This window comes from Furipterus horrens, unplaced genomic scaffold (genome assembly GCF_987537825.1).
Source record: "Furipterus horrens unplaced genomic scaffold, mFurHor1.1.pri manual_scaffold_2, whole genome shotgun sequence".
Taxonomy (NCBI): domain Eukaryota; kingdom Metazoa; phylum Chordata; class Mammalia; order Chiroptera; family Furipteridae; genus Furipterus; species Furipterus horrens.
This window is the reverse complement of record NW_028327172.1, coordinates 115,285,894-115,307,693: the sequence shown is the minus strand read 5'-3', so window position 1 is coordinate 115,307,693 and position 21,800 is coordinate 115,285,894. Positions and strand designations below refer to the sequence as shown.

At 34.7% G+C, this 21,800-nt stretch overlaps 1 protein-coding gene across 5 annotated transcripts in view; it reads right to left on the bottom strand.

The window, feature by feature from the left end:
• RAP1GDS1 (Rap1 GTPase-GDP dissociation stimulator 1) overlaps positions 1-21,800 on the bottom strand; it is a 141,345-nt gene that overhangs the window by 117,714 nt on the left and 1,831 nt on the right. For 4 of the 5 annotated variants that reach the window (XM_090266324.1, XM_090266320.1, XM_090266322.1 and 1 more), the window contains exon 2: positions 6,924-7,031. The exons of the other annotated variant lie outside the window; for it this stretch is intronic. In XM_090266324.1, coding sequence (XP_090122450.1) covers positions 6,924-7,031 — 108 coding nt within the window. The remainder of the gene's footprint in view (positions 1-6,923; positions 7,032-21,800) is intronic. 5 annotated transcript variants of the gene reach the window in all.

The window sequence follows — 21,800 nt, the reverse complement described above, 5'->3', positions numbered from 1 at the left end:
AAGTTCTTCCTCTTAGAGAAGATTCACAGAGAACCTACATTAGCAGCTTGTGTACATAATTTGATATGCTTAGGATTATAGCCTAGAAGAGAGTCAAAAATCAATATAAGGGCTAAGAAATAATCCAAGAATCCCACAGGTATATAAGCACTATGATATAAAGTGAGGAATGTGGCGCTAGATAGTAAATACTTTTTTCTTTAAAGACAAGTAAATGTGTTCTCTCATGGGGTTGTTCTATAAAAAATGAACAATTATGTGACTCTTGTATGAAATAGGGATGGTCATCAGGCAATTAACTAAATAAAGTTAAAGTACAAAGGTAAATGAAGCAATGAGACAGAGGAAAATAGCCTACTCCTGCAGGAAAAGAATTTAAAGCTATGCTGGTTATCATGTTGACACTGTTTTTTGTTCCCCAGCAATGCAACATGGTCCCTACGCTCTTACTATGGAACAGAATTTTTATAATGAAGAGACTACTCATTTTTCTTGTCTTTGGGCCTTTGATTTATGATAGTTTGTCTTGCAAGGTAACTTAGATGTCATATTCTTTAAAGACAATTTCTATCTTAATGTTTAGAGATGAAAATAGGTGGCATATTGTTTTAATTTTCAAATAAGTACAAAATAAAGTAACCATTCTACAATTCAGCAAGCATGTATTGAGAGTTTTCTAACTAGTCTCCAAATCAAAAGAGACAAGAATAAACAGAAGCTGATTTCTTGGCTGGTAGCCTTCACATATTTATGAATAACATTTTAAAAGTGAGACGAAGTATTTATACGAGAAATGAATGCCTCTATATTAATTTAGATCAGAGATTTACACAAACTGCTTGCTTAAACAAAACATTTTCCATAAAATCTAATAAGTATTCAAATTTTATAACTTCTCTCTTAAGGCTCTGACAATATACTGTATTTAATGTTACCAAAACAAAAATGAAAATCACTATGAAGTCATACATCAAAGTAAAAATTATAACTTCAGATTATAAGTACTAATTTCATATTGTAATGTACAATTCAAATATACTAAATTCCCATAGTGTAAATTTTAAAAGCATAATTTCATTCCTTTCAAAACTGTCCTTTCCAATGACAGGATAGCAGATTATAAAATGAAACTTAAGTTTAGATTCATTCTGCACATTACCATCTTATATTTGGACAAGATGGAGAAATCATTCTTGCTTGATCAGGTGCAATGCTGGTGCAAGCAGTGATATTTTTAGTTAAAACACCTGACACTAAGAAGAATTATGAAACTAGAAGTTCTCTGTTTAAAAATATATCTATATCTCTCTCTATGTATCTCTCTATATATCTTTAAAACAGTAATTGCTAATAATGATATTCCCAAACTTGCTGTTTTGTCTTTTTTCATGGACACGTAGGAAAACCTTCAAATTTTAAGTCCCTTTCCAGTCTTCTCTTCGCTTAACACGATCCTCTCTCCTTCAAAATTTGTTTATTGAACACTTATCACGTGCCAAACACACTGCAAGGCTTGGAGGGATTGCTAGGAGAGAGTAACCAGGCCAAATTTACCAAATTCTCTGCTTGCAGGGAGTCTATGTTATATAGTTTGGGTATTGGGAGCCTGGAGCAGGGATACAAATAAATGAGCCAATGTAGCTCTTTGGAACTTGAATTTGTGTAGGTATAATAGATAGGGCCCACCAGTCTCATCCAGATGAACTAGCAGGGGCTTTCCCTGGTGTTGAAAAGGACCTGCCGAAACAAATGGGCAAGAGCAATCCCCAAGCAGGAGGGAGTTAGATATCCAGATGTTACTCGATTCAGCACAGGTTTATGGAAAGGATGCAGCAGAAGGGACAGAGAATATGGATGGGAGAGGGGAGAGGAGTAACCTTGAGTTGCTTTATTGGCCAAAGACCAGCTTTCACTTTGTCTGAGTTACTTAGTCCAAGAACCAGCTATTTCCCAGAAGGGGCTATTGTGGGGTAGCAGGAGTTATGCTCCTGGCTGGTTAATTCCTAAAACACTGTCCTACACATTAATTGTAACATTTAAAATACATACATACATACATATATATACACACACACACATATATATAAAACAGTTCAGATTCACTTAAGTTAGATGTTTTATAATTTTACCTACAAGAGGACAGTAGCAAACAATCACTTTATTCAGAAAAGTAGGAACAACTGTAGAAAATAAATATTTCACTGGTATTTTTAGTTTTCCTTATTTAAAACCCAAACGTTAATTTTATAAAATATAACAATAAGTACCTATAAAAAAAATAACAGTCTACAGCTCAAGTGAAAAAAAGGTTTATGTCACCCCTCCTCTTTAATAACAATTTGAAATTAATTAAAAATACACAAATATTTAAGGCATACTCTATTTTAAAAAAAACAAATATTTAAGGCATATTAAAACCTAGCTTATGTATACAATTTCACATTCTGTAAACTCAGCAAAAAGCTGCACTTTAGAAGCCTTTCGAGACTTCTGGCCAAGATGGAAGCTTAGACTGACACGTTCTGTCTCCCTCCACAACTAAGAAGGACTACAACTACCGTAAAACCAGAAATAACCAGAGGTTCCAGAAAATAAAACTATAGGGAAGTCCAACGTATGAAGTTATAACCCACTGGTGCTCATCCTGGCAGGTAGGAGGGAGGAAACAGAGGTGGAGAGATCTAGCTGTGCTGCTGGCAGCAGCTGCAACGAAGGGAAGCGAAACTGCCAGGGGAGCAAACCCGGCAGCAGTCGAGACCCGTCAGCTCTCGATTCTAATGCTGGGGAAGGCAGACCCCCATTGCCTCGGACTGTGAGGCCCAGAGGGCATGGGGACGGAGGAGGAGGCTTCCGGTCTCTCAGTGGAGAGCAATGGCAGGAATCCATCTTGGACCCCCACCCCCACACAAAGCACCATAGCGCGGTGAGAAGGGTCACCCGGTTGTGATGAGTGCATGGGGCTCCACCCCCTATAGCGTAGGAGATGTGACAGCCCCGCCCAGGAAGCAAAGGTAAACACAGAATTGTCAGGATGGCACAGATCATGATTGAGATCCCAGTGACGCAGCTCACCAGACAGCAAATACGGGACTTAAGCGATGAACAAATAGGAAATCTTTCTGAGGCTCAGTTCAGAGCTATAGTCATAAGGCAGCTTACAGAATTAACAAAAGATATTGAATATGACGGGGAAGGAATGAAGGCTAGTCCTGCTGAAATGAATGAAAACACATACGAGACAAGTGGTGAGGAAATGAAAACCAGAGATCAAATCAACAAATCGAAACATAGGGAAGGAACAAACAGTTAACCGGTGCAGAAAGAGGAAACAAAAAGAGAGGAATATGAGGAGAGGCTCAGAAACCTCTGGGACAGCTATAAGCGAACAAACATTTGAATTATAGGGTTGCCAGAAGGTGAAGAAGAACTAGAAATTGAAAAATTATGTGAAAAAATAATGAAGCAGAACTTCCCGAACTTGGAGAAGGAAATAGACTTACAGGTCCAGGAAGCACAGAGAGTTCCAGAAAAGCTGGACCCAGGGAGAACTACTTCAAGACACATTATAATCAAAATGTCAAAAATTAAAGATAAAGAGAGAATCTTAAAAGCAGCAAGAGAGAAGGAAAGAACCATGTACAAAGGGGTCCCAATTAGACTATCAGCTGACTTCTCAAGGGTGACCCTGCAGGCAAGAAGGGACTGGCAAGAAATATTCAAAGTAATGAAAAGCAAAAACCTACAACCACTATTACTCTATCCAATGAAGCTGTCATTCAGAATAGAAGGGCAGAGAAAGTGCTTCCAGGACAAAGTAAAACTGAAGGAGTTCATCAGATCCAAACCAGTATATGAGATGTTAAAGGGACTTGTTTAGAAGAGGGAGGATCAAAACTATGAACATTAAAATGAAAACTGCATCACAAGAACCAAAAACAGAAGCTAGAGAATCGAAACAAAGGCAAACTAAATAGGCAACGAGAGTGGAAAAAGAACTATAGGTATGGGGAACATATTGGAGGGAGGTCAGCAGGGAGGGGGGAAGGGAGGAAAGGGAGGGAGATGATGCAGAAATTAAGAAGCATAGTAGGAGGGAGTAGAGTAGACAGGCAGTTGTTGAGAAGAACTATATGCACAACCAATGGACATGGACTAAAAGGGGGGGACAACTGAAGGGAGGGGGCGTCACTGGGTGGAGGGAAGCAGAGGGAAAAGAAATTGGGACAACTGTAACAGCATAATCAATAAAGCATATTTTTAAAAAAAAGCTGCACTTTACTCAGAATTTAATTTTTTATTTTGTTAACTAGGAGTTTCAATCCAAACGGATTCTGCCAGAGCAAAGCAAGTAACATTACAGGTCTGTTTCCATATCTTTTAAATGGTGGTAACAGTACCTCCCTGAGAGCTGCAGGAAAGATTGAACAACAGATATAGTGCCAAGTCCAGTGCTGAGAACATAGGAGGTGCTCAATCAATGATAGATATCAGTATTTAAGTCAAAGACCAGACATCTGCATGAACTTCTTCTTCCTTGTCAAATTCTTTTACGTTCAAAATATGCTAAGTGAAAGAAGCCAAATAAAAAGGAATCATATCGGCATGATTCCATTTACATAAAAATCTAGGAAATGCAAACTGTGTAGTGACAGCAGATCAGTGGTTGTCTGGGAAGGAGTAAAGAGAGGGACTATGAAGGTACAAAATGAAAATTTGGGAGTAAGAAATCCATTCATTATTTTGATTGTATCCAATTAGATGTTAGATGTCAATAAAGCTGTTTCAGAGGTAAAGCAAAAAATAAATAAAAATTCTTTTGTGTCAGTATCTTAGATATAAGGACATAAATTTTGATATAGATTCTAAAAAAAGACATTTCTTTTGTTCCCTTCCTGGGGAGCTAATAAAAACAGTACAGTCTACTGTTAGAACTATTAACACCTTGTGACTATTTGCCCTTAATATTTAATAATACATGAATTCAAGACCATTTTCAATAAATGGGTTTCTTGAATAAACCTGTAATAGTCTTAAATTTAATCAAATAATTATATAATTATAAATATTTCTTGAATCTCTTCGTTAAAAATTTATAAACTTTTGCTTCCTTTTTTCATGCCTTTTCTTCATCTTTTTACCAGTCTTTCCAGGACTGAGCAACCCTCCACATAAAATGAATGACATCGCCTCCATGTCCTTCAGTTCCTGAACAAATGATTCATTTAAACAATTCTACTTTTTTATAACACAGTGAAAAATAATGGGCTATTGAAAACAAAAGGTTATAATAAAACTCTTCAAAAATATGAACTTGAAATACTCGAGTTACTTAGACTAATAACATGATTATGTAAATCTGCTTACACAGACATGTGTGAAAATCATGTCAGCACATGGTGCTTCTTGTCCTCTAGACCAATACAACATTCCCTCACTTATCATGGGTATTACGTTCTAGATCCCCTCACAATAGGTGAAAATCCGCAAAGTAGGAAACTTACCTTTATTTTAAGGCTTTATAAACCCTTCCCACACACTTATAAACCATTCCCACTCCCTTATTAACCTTTTCCACACTTTTATAAACACTACTTATGTTCTTAAACATATTCTCCACTCTTAAACCCATGTAACTTTAACAACATACGTATACAGTACTGCAAAATCCCGCGATATAGCGAAAAACCCGCGATAAATAAATATAATATTTTTAAAAATCCCGAGATACAGTGAGGCCGCGATAAGTGAACCATGATAGAGGGACTACTGTATTATCTAAAATATCTTTCTGTGATAATGGAAACAATTTGTATTTGTGATGCCCAATAAGGTAATCATTAGCCAAACAGGGCTATTTAAAAGACTGAGGAACTTTAAATTTTAATTTAATTATTAGATTTAAATAGCCACATGTATGTACCACAATAAATAACACAGCCTAAAGAACAAATGCTTTTATTAAAGCCCTTGTGTTAAATGCCTTCTCTGTTATCTCTAAGATCAAAACAAATTACTGAAAAAGAATTTTTGAAGCTAGCTTTAAAATGCACACTAAATACTAAAATAAATTATTTTTGATTTCCCAATCACTTTACTAGAAAATAAAATAAAAAAGAAATATGACAAACATCTCTGAGTGCTTGAAATTGAAACATTTAACAATATATACTCTCTCCTAAATTCTTTGTCAGCTACATAATTAGTCCCAGGATAAGATAATGGCATAATTACAAACAAGTACAGTGCAAACCATAGCACAACTAAGCAAAATGAAATTCATTCTGTACCTCTCTCTTCACTGTGAGAAGGCAGAATATGATGGATCAAACACAACAATACAATGTGTTTGTCAGTGAAGAGCCATATAATTTTTATCTGTAATATTATTTACCATACCACCAAAGCTCAAGTCCTACCTCAATTTTAAGGGACTTTGGGATGACTACTAATGGTTCTTTTCTATTAAATTAAGCATACACATTATTTTAAAGTCAAATTATTAAAAATGTGGCCATAAGATCTCAGAAAAAAATATTAGGTCTTTTAAGCTCCCTCTGTTTCTCCTCCCTAGTTTCCCCACTTATTAACAGAGTGTTTTTTTTTTTTTTTAAGAACAAATGTAAGTGCTAAAAAAAACAACTAGATGCTTATCTGTTATGAATGAAATAATAGCCTCTCTCTCAGAATGGTATTAATGTCAACATCACTACCAATCAATTTCTCCTTTCTTCTGACTAACTTGGCTTTTAGAACCTCGTGGGTGGAGATACAGAGTAGGAGGGTGGAATATGTAAAACAACCTCAGTATCTAGAATAGGGATTCAAAAGAATTCAAGTTATGTGAGTGCAAGTTATATGATAAACTACATACCAACGACAGCCAATCTTTTTGTTTGCGTTTGTGTAAACATAATCAAACTTACTATTTTGAGCCAAGGCTTGAAGCAGACAATCCAAGCATCCTTCTAAACTATCCTCAGCTCTGTCAACAGCTGTTATCTTCAGCTTCTTTAAGGTATCACTGAGATTATCTGCTTATAGAAAAAAAAAAAAAAAATCAGAAACCTCACTAACCATATGGTCATCTCATGCTACATAACAGTTAACACTAATAAGCAATAGGCTCTCATTATAGTAAATTAACATCCACATACATTCTACAATGGCAATGGACTGTACTATTACAAACTTTTTACATAAAACTTTACCTATTTAAGCCAAATATAAAATATTCATTCTGTATATGTAAGGTACCACGAATATTCCAGATTGTCACAGAATATCTTTTTCGGCATTCTTATACCTTATTTATTAGCCTGTTCGGGAAGCGAGCCATGGTTAATTAAAAAACGACAACAAACTTTAGTTTCACAAGAAAAAAAAAAGTATACATCTTCAGAAGTATTCGTGTTTCATTTTATGCTTCCTTTGTTGTATTTTAAAGACATAAACAAAAATAATAATAAAGGTTTAGGAATGTTTCAAAATAATATGACAAAATAATACCAAGTCTGATAACCATATAACCTACTTTAACACTGCCATTTGAAAAACACTTCAAATAAAAATATTGCTTTAAGCCAAAACATGCACATTTTGGATTATAAAACTATGCTCACTTCCTAAACTATATTTGGATTCCTCTAGACCATAGATTATCAAAATATCTTTACAGTATTCAAAATTATTCAGAACCTCTAATGGTGCTTTACATCAATTATTTCTACTGCTATTTAACATACTAAAAATTAAAACTGAAACTTTTAAATACTTTATAATTAATTAAATCTAATAATTATAAAACTATTATCTATTACATAATTAATATTTTAATGAAAATAACATTTGAAAAACAAAAAAAGCTTACTGAAAAAGATGGTATTTAAACATTTTTATTGAATTTATTGGGTTGACATTGGTTAATAAAATTATATGTTTCAAGTATACAATCCCATAATAAATCATCTGTACACTGCACTGTGTTCCCCACCCATAGTCATTTCCTTCTGTCCATATACTTGAGCTCCTTTACCATTTCTACCTTCCCAACTCCTCTTTCCTTCTGATAACGACCATACTGTTGTCTGTGTCTATGAGCTTCTGTGTCTCCTTTGTTCATTTGTTGCTTTCGGTTTTATATCCAACATGAGTGAAATCATATGGTTATTGACTTCTCCCATCTGACTTATTTCACTTAGCAAGATACTCTCAAGATCCATCTATGTTGTCACAAATGGCGGTATTTCATCTTTTTTTTATGGCTGAGCAATATTCCATTGTATTTATACACCACATTGAAAAAAGTGGTATTTTTTCTATAAATCACCATAATGTCTGCCTTAATAGAAGATAGTACATTTTCATATCTGTTTCTGTACTCAATTTTTTGTACTTTACTGTTTTGGTTGCATAGATGAAAATTCAGCCTTGTCACACACATACATAGTTGAAAAACAGAAGCGTATTCTAATGGCCTTTTCAGATAATCATGAATATTCTTTGATAACACACCAAAACATAACAGGTGGTAGTTTTTTAAAGGTTAGTTGCCATGTGAACTCTGAAACAACATTAATGAACCTTTCCACCTCTTACATTAAAATCCATTGGTCTCTTGCAGTTTGAATCTTAACGCAGCATGCAAGATATAATCATCAATACATTTGGTTGTTAAAAAAATTAGGTCACAGTTATGCATACCTTTCAAATATTGTCATATTTCATTGCACTATTACAAAATATCACATTTGTTAATATCATTAAAAGACTCCTTCAGTACTGGGAACCTGTCAAGCTTGAGGTGATACAAGCTTTCTAAAACTCTGCAATTTTTTCTTAAAAACTCCAATTTTATCACTGGCAACAAATACGGTCAGTTGTTGACTTTAAATTGCAAATTAAACTCACTCATTTATGAGAAAATGTCAAATATGAAAAACCAGTTTGTCAGTTCTTTCAAAGAAAGTGTTATTCCATAAAAGAAAAGTACCTCAGTCAGTTAACAACTCAACCACAGTGCCTTTCTTCAAAACAACCACCAGACTTTGCAATGTAATGAAAGTGCTATATATGTACTTCCCGTTTCATCAAACAGAATATTTTTAATATGAACACAAAGGTTGAGCTTCTTTAAAGATTTTATTTATTTATTTTAAGAGAGAAGGGAGGGGGAAAGAAAGGGTGAGAAACACTGATGTGACAGAGAAACATCAATCAGTTGCCTCCCATATGCTCCTTAATGGGGAGAAACCCGCAACCCAGGCATGTGCCCTGACCGGGAATCGAAGAGCTACCTTTTCCTTTGAAGGACAGGACGATGCCCAACCAACTGAGCCATACTGGTCAGGGCAAGGTTGAGATTTTTAAAAAGACTTTTTTCCTGCTTCATTATAGATATTCTTAAATGAAACTGGTATTAATTATTTCAAGAACATGATGGCAAAGAATACTGTACCATAACTACTAGCACAGTTTGGTGCTACTACTACCCTGATTCACATAGACTAATGCATCAGCAGTTTTTTACTCACAACTGCTTTATCACCATTATTAGTGCAAATGTCAACACAATGAAAAAGACAAGTGATGTCTTAATGGTATTATGCAAAGAGTTTCAATCTCACAGACACACTGATAAGAGACTGAGGACCCCCCACCCAGGATTGTTGCTCTCATATTAGATTTTCAAGCATTTTCTTAGTTCAAAGTAAGGTATACATTATATTAGACTTTTATGTATTGCCAGCTTATGACATAATCTAAAAATGTAATGGAATCCTGTTATAAAATAAGAAATAATTTATTTTCCATGCCATTCTAGAAAAAAGCAGCCTTAAAAATGTACATCAAATAACACTAACATGCTCTAGTGATGCCTAATATAACCAGTGACTAATTTAGTAAACCCAAACCTACACTTTATAAAAAAATCCAAGGATACTATTCATAACCAAGCTTAATACTTATTTCCTTAGGAGGGGCTAGATAGTTTTGAGAAATTGATTTTTTTTCTAAAGAAAAAGAGAACTATATCTCTAAGTATCTCATCTATAAACTACAAAGAAGTTGTAGGGCATCATATCTCAGATATACTTTGTTAATCTTATTAAATGGATACTAAGTTGATTTTTCTGAAACAAAGTACAAATAATGTACATCTAAGTTCATATTATTAACTTACCACAAGACTGAGGAAAAAATAAGACATAATGTTAGTCAAATTATAGCAATTGGTCAAAACTATCTGTCAATAAGTAATAAAAGCAGTTAAGACTTAATTAGTACTACCTATATTGGCACCTGGGTCTTTTTAAATTTCTTTCCTTTACCCCATCCCCAATACTCCTTGCTTGTCGTCCCTTCCCCATCAAGTCTGAACCTAGATGTCACCACCCCAGAGACCATTTCTGCCCATTCTAAATCTCCTTCTCATTAACCCTCCGGGGTCGTTGTCTATCACTCCTTCCAAACTTCACAGCGCCAGTCACAATTTCCAGTATTTTCTGCTGAATTTTTAGTAAGTGCTCCTCCACTATATTGCATGGGGCACCTTATTAGTTCCAGTCATCTCCAGCTTACCTGCAGTTTCACTTTTCACAGTTTCAGTTACCTGTGGTCAACTGCAGTTCAAAAACGTTAAAGCAGAAAATTCCAAAAATACACCACTCATAAATTTTAAGTTGTACCCTATTCTGATCTGGCTGGTTTGGCTCAGTGGATTGAGCGTCGGCCTGCGAGCTAAGTGTCGCTGGTTCGATCTTCCAGTCAGGGCACATCAGAGAAGGAAACTCTGACTCCAAAAAACCTCCGCTGCCTTGCGGCATACCTCTTCAGGGGAAAGGCTAAGGGAGTAAACCCCGACAGAAAATCTGGAGCCGGAGTCCCTAAGGCGGTTTGACGTTGTAGTCAACACCGGCAACTCCTGCGGCGCACCTGAAGCCAAGCTGTATTGACTCCGTCTTTCCCTTGGACCCTTCAGCTGCGAAGAGAGGGGGGCGTCTGCTGCATGGGCAACAGCAGACCCTCCATATCACCCTTCCCAGGCTCTGTAGCTTCAGTTTCACTGGAGAGGACACTCCAGCGTCATCGCAAGATGTCGATTCAACATGGGAGGAGACAGATACCGTGTCACTCCCGAGTCGGACTGCACAGCCATTCTCGGCGGTGCAGATAGACTCTTAAGAAGCTACACCATCGTCTCTCGAGATGGACGGCTGCCAACGACGACCACCCTATTCTGAGTATCTCAGTAGCATGCTGAAATCTTGTGCCTTCCCACTCAGTCCCACCTGGACATGAATCATCCCTTTGTCCAGCTATCCATGCTTTATGCTCCTCGTCTATTAGTTGCTTAGTCCCCATCTTGGTTATCAGATTGACTATCATGGTACCACAGTGCTTGTTTCAAGGAACCATTATTTTACTCAATAATGGCCCCAAAGCACAAGAATAATGCTGCTGGAAATTTCTACATGCCAAGGAGAAGTCATAAGGTGCTTCTTTTAAGTGAAAAGGTGAGTATAGTATAATAAGATACTTTAATAGAGACTACTTTCACCTAACTTTAATCATTAGAGTATATTGTTATAATTGTTTTATTTTATTATTGTTGGTGCATGTGCCTAATTTATAAATTAAACTTCATCACAGATATTTATGTATAGGAAAAAAACATAATATATATAGGGTTCAGTACTATCCTTGGTTTCAGGTATCCACTAGAACGTATCTCCCTCAGATATATACTGCATAGTCATTTCACCATACCTATCACTTGGCACATAAGAGGTACTCAGTAAATATGTTTAATTAATTGACTGAATAAGGGAATGAGTGTCTCATTTACAGAAAGCTGTTTGGCAGTCTTCATTTGAAATGGAAAAAAAGCCTCAGTAAACCTTTACTCAGCAGGTAGTTCCCACTTTAATGAGTTTTGATAGTAATCTGTATCTTAGAGAGACACCATATCTTTCAGGTTTTATATCCATTCCAGTTATTATAATTACATAACGAGCCACCCCAAACTTACTGACATAAAACAAAAGCCATTTTATTATGCTCATAGATTCTTTGAACCAGAAATTCACAAAGGGCACATTGAGGATGGTTTGTCTCTGTTCCAGCAGGTCTGGAGCCTCGTTGCAGAGTCTCAAAAGCCCAGAGTTGTCTCTGGGATTGATTCAATGGCTGAGGCTGGCATCATCTGAATCATCTGACAGTTCATTCCCTCACATGGCTGGTGACTGGCCTGGAAGAACTTGAAGGCTATGACTGACCACCTGAGATTTTAGGCCTCTCCACATGGCTTGGTTTCCTCAATGCATGGCAGCTTCCAGGTCTCTGACTTCTCAGTGCTCCAAGCAGGTCAGTGTTGAAACAAACAAGGTGGAAGAAGCATTGCCTTTTTAAGACTGAGCTTAAGAAATCACACAGCATCACTTCTGCAGCATTCTCTTGGTTACCACTCACAGGTGCTCAAATCCCACAGGAAGAGAACACCCTAACTCTCAAAGGGGAGTAGCAAGTTATAGAAGAATATACAGGGTAAGAGATATTGTCTGTGGACATCTTTGGAAAATATAGGCCCTGGCCAGGTAGCTCAGTTGGTTAGAGTATTGTCTGATACACCAAGGTTGTGGGTTCCATCCCTGGTTAGGGTAGTTACAAGAATCAACCAATGAATGCATACAAAAGTGGAACAACAAATCAATGTCTGTCTGTCTCCCTCAAATCAATTTCAAAAAAAAATATATATATAATCCGCTATGTCCAGGTCTTTTGTATTATTTCTTTTCTTTTTTAATATTTTAGCCCTTGAGTATTAAATATACTTCTAAAGAAAAATGATGGCATGGCATTTTAAAAAGTCATCAAAGTGCAGGGCTGCTGGACTGTTTGTATAGAATATTATTTTCTTATATATTAGAAAGCATTTTCTGACATAAGTACTATATGAAATTATGAAAATACTTATATAAAATCCTATGATTTTCAAATTACTTAAAAAAATTATATAAAAGGAATTATGTAACATTTATAAAATAATTTTAAATAAGTCCCCTAATTTATGGGTGGACATTTTGTTTTTCATAGTTAAAAAAAGCAAAGAAATCAGGAGTCATTTTACTTTAATAAAAACTTGCTTTAACTCTTATGGAAAATATTCCCCTTTGAAGATTCCTTAAGTAATTCCAGTATAAAATATGAAACTGATCATATTAAAGTAAAACTTACATTGATATGTATTTACCCTCCATAAATATACAAATGTTTGTCTTTAAAGTTATTTGGCCTCAAAGATAAAATTATTTAGAACAGAAAATTTACATGAGCTTGATTAAGTTCACTCCCTTTTAGTAGCAAGAATGCATTTTGGGGGAGGGTAGCGATAAGCTCCAAGAAAGAATAACTATCCATTGTGTCATATTTCTGGCTTTTATATGGTTTGTACATAACACCATCAGTCATATTAGAAAAACAAGGCTACTATATTAGGCCTTACAGAAAGTGAAAAAATAATGAGTGCAAGTAGTCACATTGTCTGCCTTTTAAAAGCTTGACTTCCAAATGGTAAATACAGAACAACAAAACAAATAAGTAGTAGATACGGATAAGGGCATAATTCTTGAAAGAGAAACAGAAACATCTGAGAATGTGAGAAGACAGATCACATTTACCTTTTCAGAGCCTAGTACAGCTTCTCTGAAATACGCAAGTGCTTATTACTTACAATGATCTGGAAATTTTTGCCTAGAATTCATTCCTTAATCAGTTAATGAAAGCTAAAATATGCACTCAGCACTGTACCATCCATGAGATACTATGGCAGAGAGTGCTCCCTGGTACACTGCATTATAATTTTTTTTTTTTGTAACACATTCAGATCTATACACAATTGTTAGCTAGAACAGCTATCTAACATGGTTTGGTAATAAACTCATTCTTGAAGAGCTTACTTCTATATAAAGCAGAATACAGAAAGTCCTTGCTTTGTACAGTTCTGATAGGTATGAGATCTGCCTGAGTTTATTTAAGATGGTACTGTGCAGACTGCCTGTTCAGTGGGAAGATCCTGGACTTTGAAGATACATGTCTAGATTTATCCCAACTTTGGCACTTATCTTTCTGGGCAAGTTATTCAACTTCTGAATTCAACTTTCTCATCTATTAAAATATAGATAATAGTAACACCTATTTCACAGGGTAGTTTTAAATATTAAAATTTAATTTCTATTTCCAAGGCTGAAAATTTTAATTTCTATTTCCAAAGCTGAAAATATAGTCCTTTTTGGAAAACATTATTTTGTACTGAGGTGTAAAATCAATCAAAGGATATAGTACTACTTGTATTATTTTAACCAAATCATGCAGTATATTTAATACTCAAGGGCCAAAATATTAAAAAAGGAAAGAAATAATACAGCAGACATGGGTTTCAGGGCTGGTATGTCTTCATTAGGTCACTGAGCCTGAAGGCTTCCATATTATAATTTATATTAGTTCCCTTTGAAATGGGCTCACCTCCACATTCCTATCTTTCATTTCATTTGAAATCTATTCCTTGGTTCTTATTCAATAATAATAATAATAATAATAATAATAATAATAATAATTTAAAATATACATGAAATGAGGGTTTAAAGAGGTTCAATAACTTGCCAAAGGCTCTTATACTACACAAGAAAATTATGGATGACTGAGATTCTATCCTCTATCTGACCTCTTATATCATTCTGATCAATTGAAAATTCAGTTTAAAGATCACTGATGACTACATATATCATCTATACAGTAGTCCCTCTCTATATTGCGATTCATTTATCACTGCCTCACTGTATTGCAGGATTTAAAAAAATATTATATTTAATTATTTATTGTGGATTTTTCACTATATCGTGGGATTTTCAGGTACTGTATATGTATGTTGCTAAAGTTATGTAGGTTTAAGAGTGTAGAATATGTTTAAGAACATAAGAAGTGTTTATAAAAGTGTAGAAAATGTTAATGAGGGAGTGGGAAAGGTTAATAAGGGACTGGGAACAGTTTATAAGTTTGTGGGAAGGGTTTATAAAGCCTTAAAATAAATATAAATACTAAAATAAATGTAAGGTTCCTACTTCGTGGATTTTCACCTATCGCGGGGGGGGGGGTGTCTAGAATGTAATACCCATGATAAGTGAGGGAATACTGTATCACTAATTAATACTCTATCTGGTATTTGGAGGTATTTGATTTTGCAGTTTCTGAAATTTCTCTTATAGCTTTTAAATGACTAAAGAGTTAATAGTACTTGAAATTATGGTAAAATTGAACTTATATTACCTCTTGAAAGTTAACACATTTATTCTAAACTTAAGAAATTATTGTGAAAATTAAATCATACAACTAGTTAAGAGAAACCATTCCTTTATGTACTGTCTATATCTTTGTCCATATTATGATGACAGTTGAGCAGTTAATACAGAAACATGTGGCATTCTCATAGCTGTACACTGCTGCTTGATGCATTACAAATTGCAGTAACGTCACTATGACTGTCCAGTGTTTCAAGTACTATATATATTATCTACTACAACATTTCATTTTCACCATGTTGTCAAAACAAGTGTCCTTCAAATGTCAAATTTAAAGTGGTACATGAGTTATTTTATTACTGGATTATATGAAAAACTACTATAGCATGCAATGACACTACAGCTATGCTAGAAAAATACAACACATTACCAGCCTGAGTATCCATCACACAAGTCATAGGAAAGTAATCATCAGAGAAATTAGAAAATACAAAAGAAAGTATCTCATCACAGCAGAATTTCTTCACAAAAGAAAGAAAGAAAGGAAGGAAGGAAGAAAGAGAGAAAGAAAAAGGAAGGAAGGAAAGAAGGAAGGGAGGGAGGGAGGGAAGAAGGAAGGAAGGAAGGAAGGAAGGAAGGAAGGAAGGAAGGAAGGAAGGAAAGGAAAGAAATCTGCAAAGTATGTTTCTGTGTGGCTCATTTGTTAGCCAAGCAAGGAAAGGTGCTTACTCATGGTCATTTATTTAAATTGGATTTTAACTACAGCAACCAAAGAAATTTGGGGTGGGGGAGGGGTGAGGGGGCTTGTTTAAGAATAACCTTTCCTTGAAAACAGCTGCTTGTAGGAATGAGGACACTGGAAGCAGTATCAACATTCAACTAAAAAAAAAAAAAAACAAGGTAAAGGAATTTGAGGTCTCTTGGTTCTCGATGAGCTGACAGATATGTGAAATTGCTTAGTGTTATTTTTGATAAGTCAATGTTGAGCATGAAGTGACTGAAGAACTGCTTTTATAAAAAGTCTGCACAGAACAACAATATGCAAGAATATTTTCTAAGCTAAAAAACATCAATGCAACAACCTGAAGTGGAATCTGCTAAGATGCCTTACAACTGATAATGGTAAAAGTACCTGAGGAATAGAAAAAGGCTTAGTTGAATAACCCTACAAAGTTTGTGAGAATGTAGGATGACTAAAGCCTATATTACAATAAATTGTGTGGAACTAATTTTATATTTTGAATTTCAGCATTAAAAAAATTTGAGGATATTGTTTTCTCTCATATGTATTTTCTGTTTTATCTATGTAATATCATTGATTTTGCCTCCTTGCCTGCAGAAAGCCTAAAATGCTTATCATCTGGTCCTCAAGTAAAAAGTTTGCATGCTTCTGCTCTACAGTGTGTAGTGACATTCAAAGTGCAGTAGCACCTGGAAATGTCTAGACAATGCAAATTATTGACCCACCCCACACGGACTGAATCAGAATTTCTGAGAGTTGGCCCAGTAATTTCTTTTCCCAGTAAGTTCTCCAGGTGATTCTTATGCAAGCTTAAGTCTGAGAACCACTGCTCTTAAAGAGGATTTTAGAGACTTAGTTGCAGCCCCTTGGATAAATTATTTAATCCTCTGAATCAATAAAATGGGGATAGTGTCACCCACTTCACAGAACTGTTGACAGGATTAAAATTAAATTAAAAAATATTTAAAAGCAGTAAAGCTAAATATAACTGATATCAGTAATTCTTAATAAATGGTAATTATTAATCCAGTGGTGTACTGGAAAGCCACCTTGTACCAGCCCATGAAATATAACTATTAAAATTTCAAAAACTGTAATGCAGTTATTAAAATAACCATCATTGAAAATTAAATTATATAAATTTAAAATCAAATAATTTATATTAAAACATTATAAAAGGTAATACTCAAAACTCATTACTAGTTAATTATTTTATTACCTTTTACTAATATCTGTGCTCATGAGGTTACTGTGTCTATATGGTAGATACTCTACATCATGGCATGCTTCACCTCATCGCTTCCCTACTATGCATACATAGGGAATGAACAACCACCAAAAATCTAAACTTTTTGCATAAGCACTTTGGGTTAAATATTAACCAGCACACCTCTGGTTACAATTATTAAAAATTACACAATGAATTTAGTTTTGAGCTCAATGAGTTTGAATTAACTATGCATATAGAGATGTTTAATAATCTACTAGATACAAAAATATAGCCTAGATATATATATTTAGGCACCAATGGTATATAAATAGTAGTTGAAAGCAAAAACACAGACAAAATTGAGCAAAAACAGTCTTTAGAGAAGAAGCCAGGTACTGAGCACATACGGAAAAAATTCATTTTGTGAACAAAAAGAAGGATTTTGGTATTTACAAGTTAGATTGACCTCAATTTAATGACTTCCATTTATCACTATCCTAATTCTCAGTTTTAACTCCTAGAATGCTTCTAGCGACAAAAGGTGTATCAACAAACGCAGTGAGAGAATTACATTACTCTGCAATTTGAATCCAGCATCTGTATCTTGTCAGCATGGGTAATGGTATTTCAGGCCATCTATTTAGTCAAAACTATAAGTTGGTTCAAACCCTGACATTGCTACTCAAGTACAGATTACCCTTTGAATACTAGAGAAAAATGAATTATATAGGGATGGTTATATCATACTTAAGACATCAATGACACTAAGTATATTTCATAGTTTCAAAAAATCATAGAAAAAAAGACTTGAAAATCAATTCTGATATATTCATTTATTATTGCTTTACTTTTCACAAGAAAGAGCTACTTGCCAAATTAAATGTCTAGGAAAATATTTTAAATTTTTTCCTTATAATTATCCAAATACTTGGTTATCTAAGATTAACATGGAGTTCCCAAAGGAGGAAATTTTCCTTTTCCCATCCTGATGTTCATGAGATGGCTATCGTGGTGCCACCAGTAACTCCAGAACGAAGTTTAAATTCAGGTGATCTGGAAACTCTCGAGAGAGCAATCACAACATTTCTCCAGAGGCACCTAGAAGTTCCAACATTCCACTGTGGAAGTTAAAACTCTATGGTTCTCAAAATGAATTAAGGCTATTATCATTTTCCAAATAGTAGTATTAGAGACTTCAGAATACACCTCTTCCAAGGATAGTGAATCTAGCCTTCCTCCCATGTAGAAAAATAAATGGGCATATACAAAATAGATATAATGGCAACATAAGAAAAACTATTGAATTAGTCAATCTATCACCTATGCTCTCTTAAAAAAATTAATCACAGTGATTACCAGCTTGCAAAAATATTTTATCACTCTACTGTGACTTGCAAAGTGCAAGTAAATGTACTGTTTTTTACTGTTTATTCATAAAACCATTACTGGACTTAAAAATGCAAGGAAAAGACATGTATATTGCTAAATACATACAGAGAAAAACAAAACTCCAGGAATTAAGAGTAAACTTAGAGGCATGCACATAACTAGAGAAATTCCAAATTCACAAAGACTAATAGTAAATAAAAAGGGATAACCATTCATCAATAAAGAATATGCAAAATGCCATATAAAATTATAAAACCATTCCTAAATGCACTCTGCCTGACAGATATCGCAAAAATAAAAGTTACTATACTAAGTCACAAAGACATGTCAAAGAGATATGAGGCACAATGGTGAGATTACAACTTATTCTCAGGCAAGAAAACAGCATGTGTCATTCCATATAAAGGGGAAAATTTTAAAAATATTAAAGAAATCTATGCTGGCTCTCACCAGGTAGCTCAGTTAGTTAGAGCACGGTCCCGATATGCCAAGGTTGCCAGTTCAATCTCCAGTTGGGGCACATACCAAATAATGCATAAATAAGTGGAACAACAAATTGATGTTTGTCTGTTTCTCTCAAAAATTCAATGAACAACAAATTTTAAACATCTATTCTAATCTACAGATCTTTAAACAGGGCAAGGAATACAGCTGACTATAGACAATAAGGTCTATTTCCACTTATTCATTATCACTTAGCCTTTACTACTGACCTCCATATTTACCACAACTTTTAAAGATGCTTTTTAAAAATATATACTGGGTAATATACTAACCAAACCACATCAACTTAGAACCTTTTCTCAGTCCTTATCATTCTGTTCTGAAGCAACAAACTTTTTGACCATTCACTCTTCCCTGAAACCAACTATAGGCCAATTCTAGTCTTTGGCTCTTACCTACTTCTGTCTTTTTCAGTGTCAAATCATTCCACTCCTTCCCTCCAACTACAGCATATTCCTCAAGATTCTTACCTTGGACAAATTTTCTTCTTTTTCTTTTTTGCCTCTCATCCTCCCACCTTACTTCAAATATCATAGCAGGATATTTATGGATAACTTCCACATCTCTAGTTGGAATCCTCTCTTGAGAGCTAAAATAACTGTCTGTTAAATACTTTATACCTACTTTTAGTCAGTCAACATTTAAAAAAATCCTCAACAGAGGATACGCTGAGACAGAGAGAGACGGGGGTGGGGGGGTGGGGGGGGTGTCGATGTGACAGAGAAACATCAATCAGTTGCCTCTCCATATGCACCCCTATCTTCAATCAAACCCACGACCTGTTGGTGTCCAGGACGATGCTGCAAACAACTGAGCCACCTGGACAGGGCAGTCAATAAACTTTTAAGACACTAGCATCAGAGAAGTACTCAAAACCTAATATGAAAGTCCCTGTCATTAAGGAACAGATAATCTAAATGACAGATCAAAAAGTACACCACCAATGGATTAAATATATAGTAGGTTATGTATTCTCATTACTGCCCAGGCGATGATAATGTATACTCCTTTCTCAATTCCATATTTCCATATTCAATCAGTTGCAAGGTAAATCCTGTTCTTTATTTGCAATATTCTATTCCCATTGCCTGATCTTATTCAGGTCATTAAATATTTTCACCCAAACTGCAACCACCACCTTCTGAAGCATTCTCTAGTTTCTCATCTAATTCATCCTGCATTTAATTGACAGATTAATTCTCCTAAACCACAGATCTATCACTTCATTATATAAAAATGTTTAATAATCTTTCAATAGACAAGTCAAATCTAAAAATTTCCTCAGCTTAGTATTTACAGTCCTCCACTATCTGGTCTGTATCTATTAATATTTTGTCATCTCTGCCACCCACTATTTCCCTACCTTTTGCTCCAGCCAAACATGGCTTTTTATTTATACCTGGAAACTCCTTGAATATTCCCTATCATTCTATCTTCAGTTATATCATTTCTCTCCACCCCCTCAAGTCTCCATTCATTTGTACCTTTCTGTTTACCCAACTTTGATCCAAATAACATCATTTTTCTAAAATCTTCCTTCCATCCTGACTCTATAATATAGGTAAAGACTATGTTTTATATCACTTATACTTTATTTCTACTATAGTTACCTGGGTATGTTATAGCCTTCCTGTTAAGATTATAAGCAACTTGAAATATGAATGTCTTATTCATCTTTGTCCTCCCACAGTACATTGCACATGGCTGACATTCAATAAATATTAAACACATATTGAATTTATAATAAAATATATACATAGAATAATATTATGGTCCATAAAATTATATAGAAAGTTTCATTTAGTTTCTTATGGAGAAAAATCACTGTCACGAGGATATCTTTTTTAAAAGTCACCTTATTTATTTTTTATAAAGACAGATTAAAAAGTGATTTTTCTCCCTAACACTAATCAGTCTACCTTCCACCTCTTATGAGTACATAAACTGTGATAAAAACTTCCTTGGCTCAGAATATAAAATTGCTTCCCAAGGTTTCAATTGCATATCATTGTTTGGACCTGCTAATCATACACTCAACTTCCTTACCATTGAAAACAGTAGTGCAGAAGGAAATGGCTTGCCTGGAGATGCCCCAAAACCCATACTGCTGAGACAACCCCGCTTTTTTTTTAGAGAAGAACAGTCATAATATAATTAATTATACTTCTCTGTTTTGCTTCCTCCACACCTCCATAATATCTATCAACACAAATGTTTGTTTAGGGCCCATACCTCCAGGTTCACAAGTTAAAAATAATATAGGTTTTAAGTTAAACAATTAATTCACCACAGATTTACTGAATACCTGCTATGTGAAAAGCACTATTGGAGACACAAAAGTTAATAAGGCAAGTTTCATCTTCTGGAACTCATGATTAAATACACAACACACAAATAAACAGCTCCATTATAAAGCAGATTATGTAAGTGCTAAAAAGCTTCCAACAAAGTACAGAGCTCTATGAAGAGATGAATTTAATCAAAGCATTATCTGAGAAGCTTCAAATGAAAGATAGGTTTCTATTTGGCCTTTTTAAAGTCAAACAATAACATTCAAGATTTTCAAGATCATGTTTTAGTAAATAATTTCATTTGTTTTAAGTATTTTTATTCATTAGTATTGCAACGGAATTGGATTTTTCCCACTGAAAAGGTACTGATT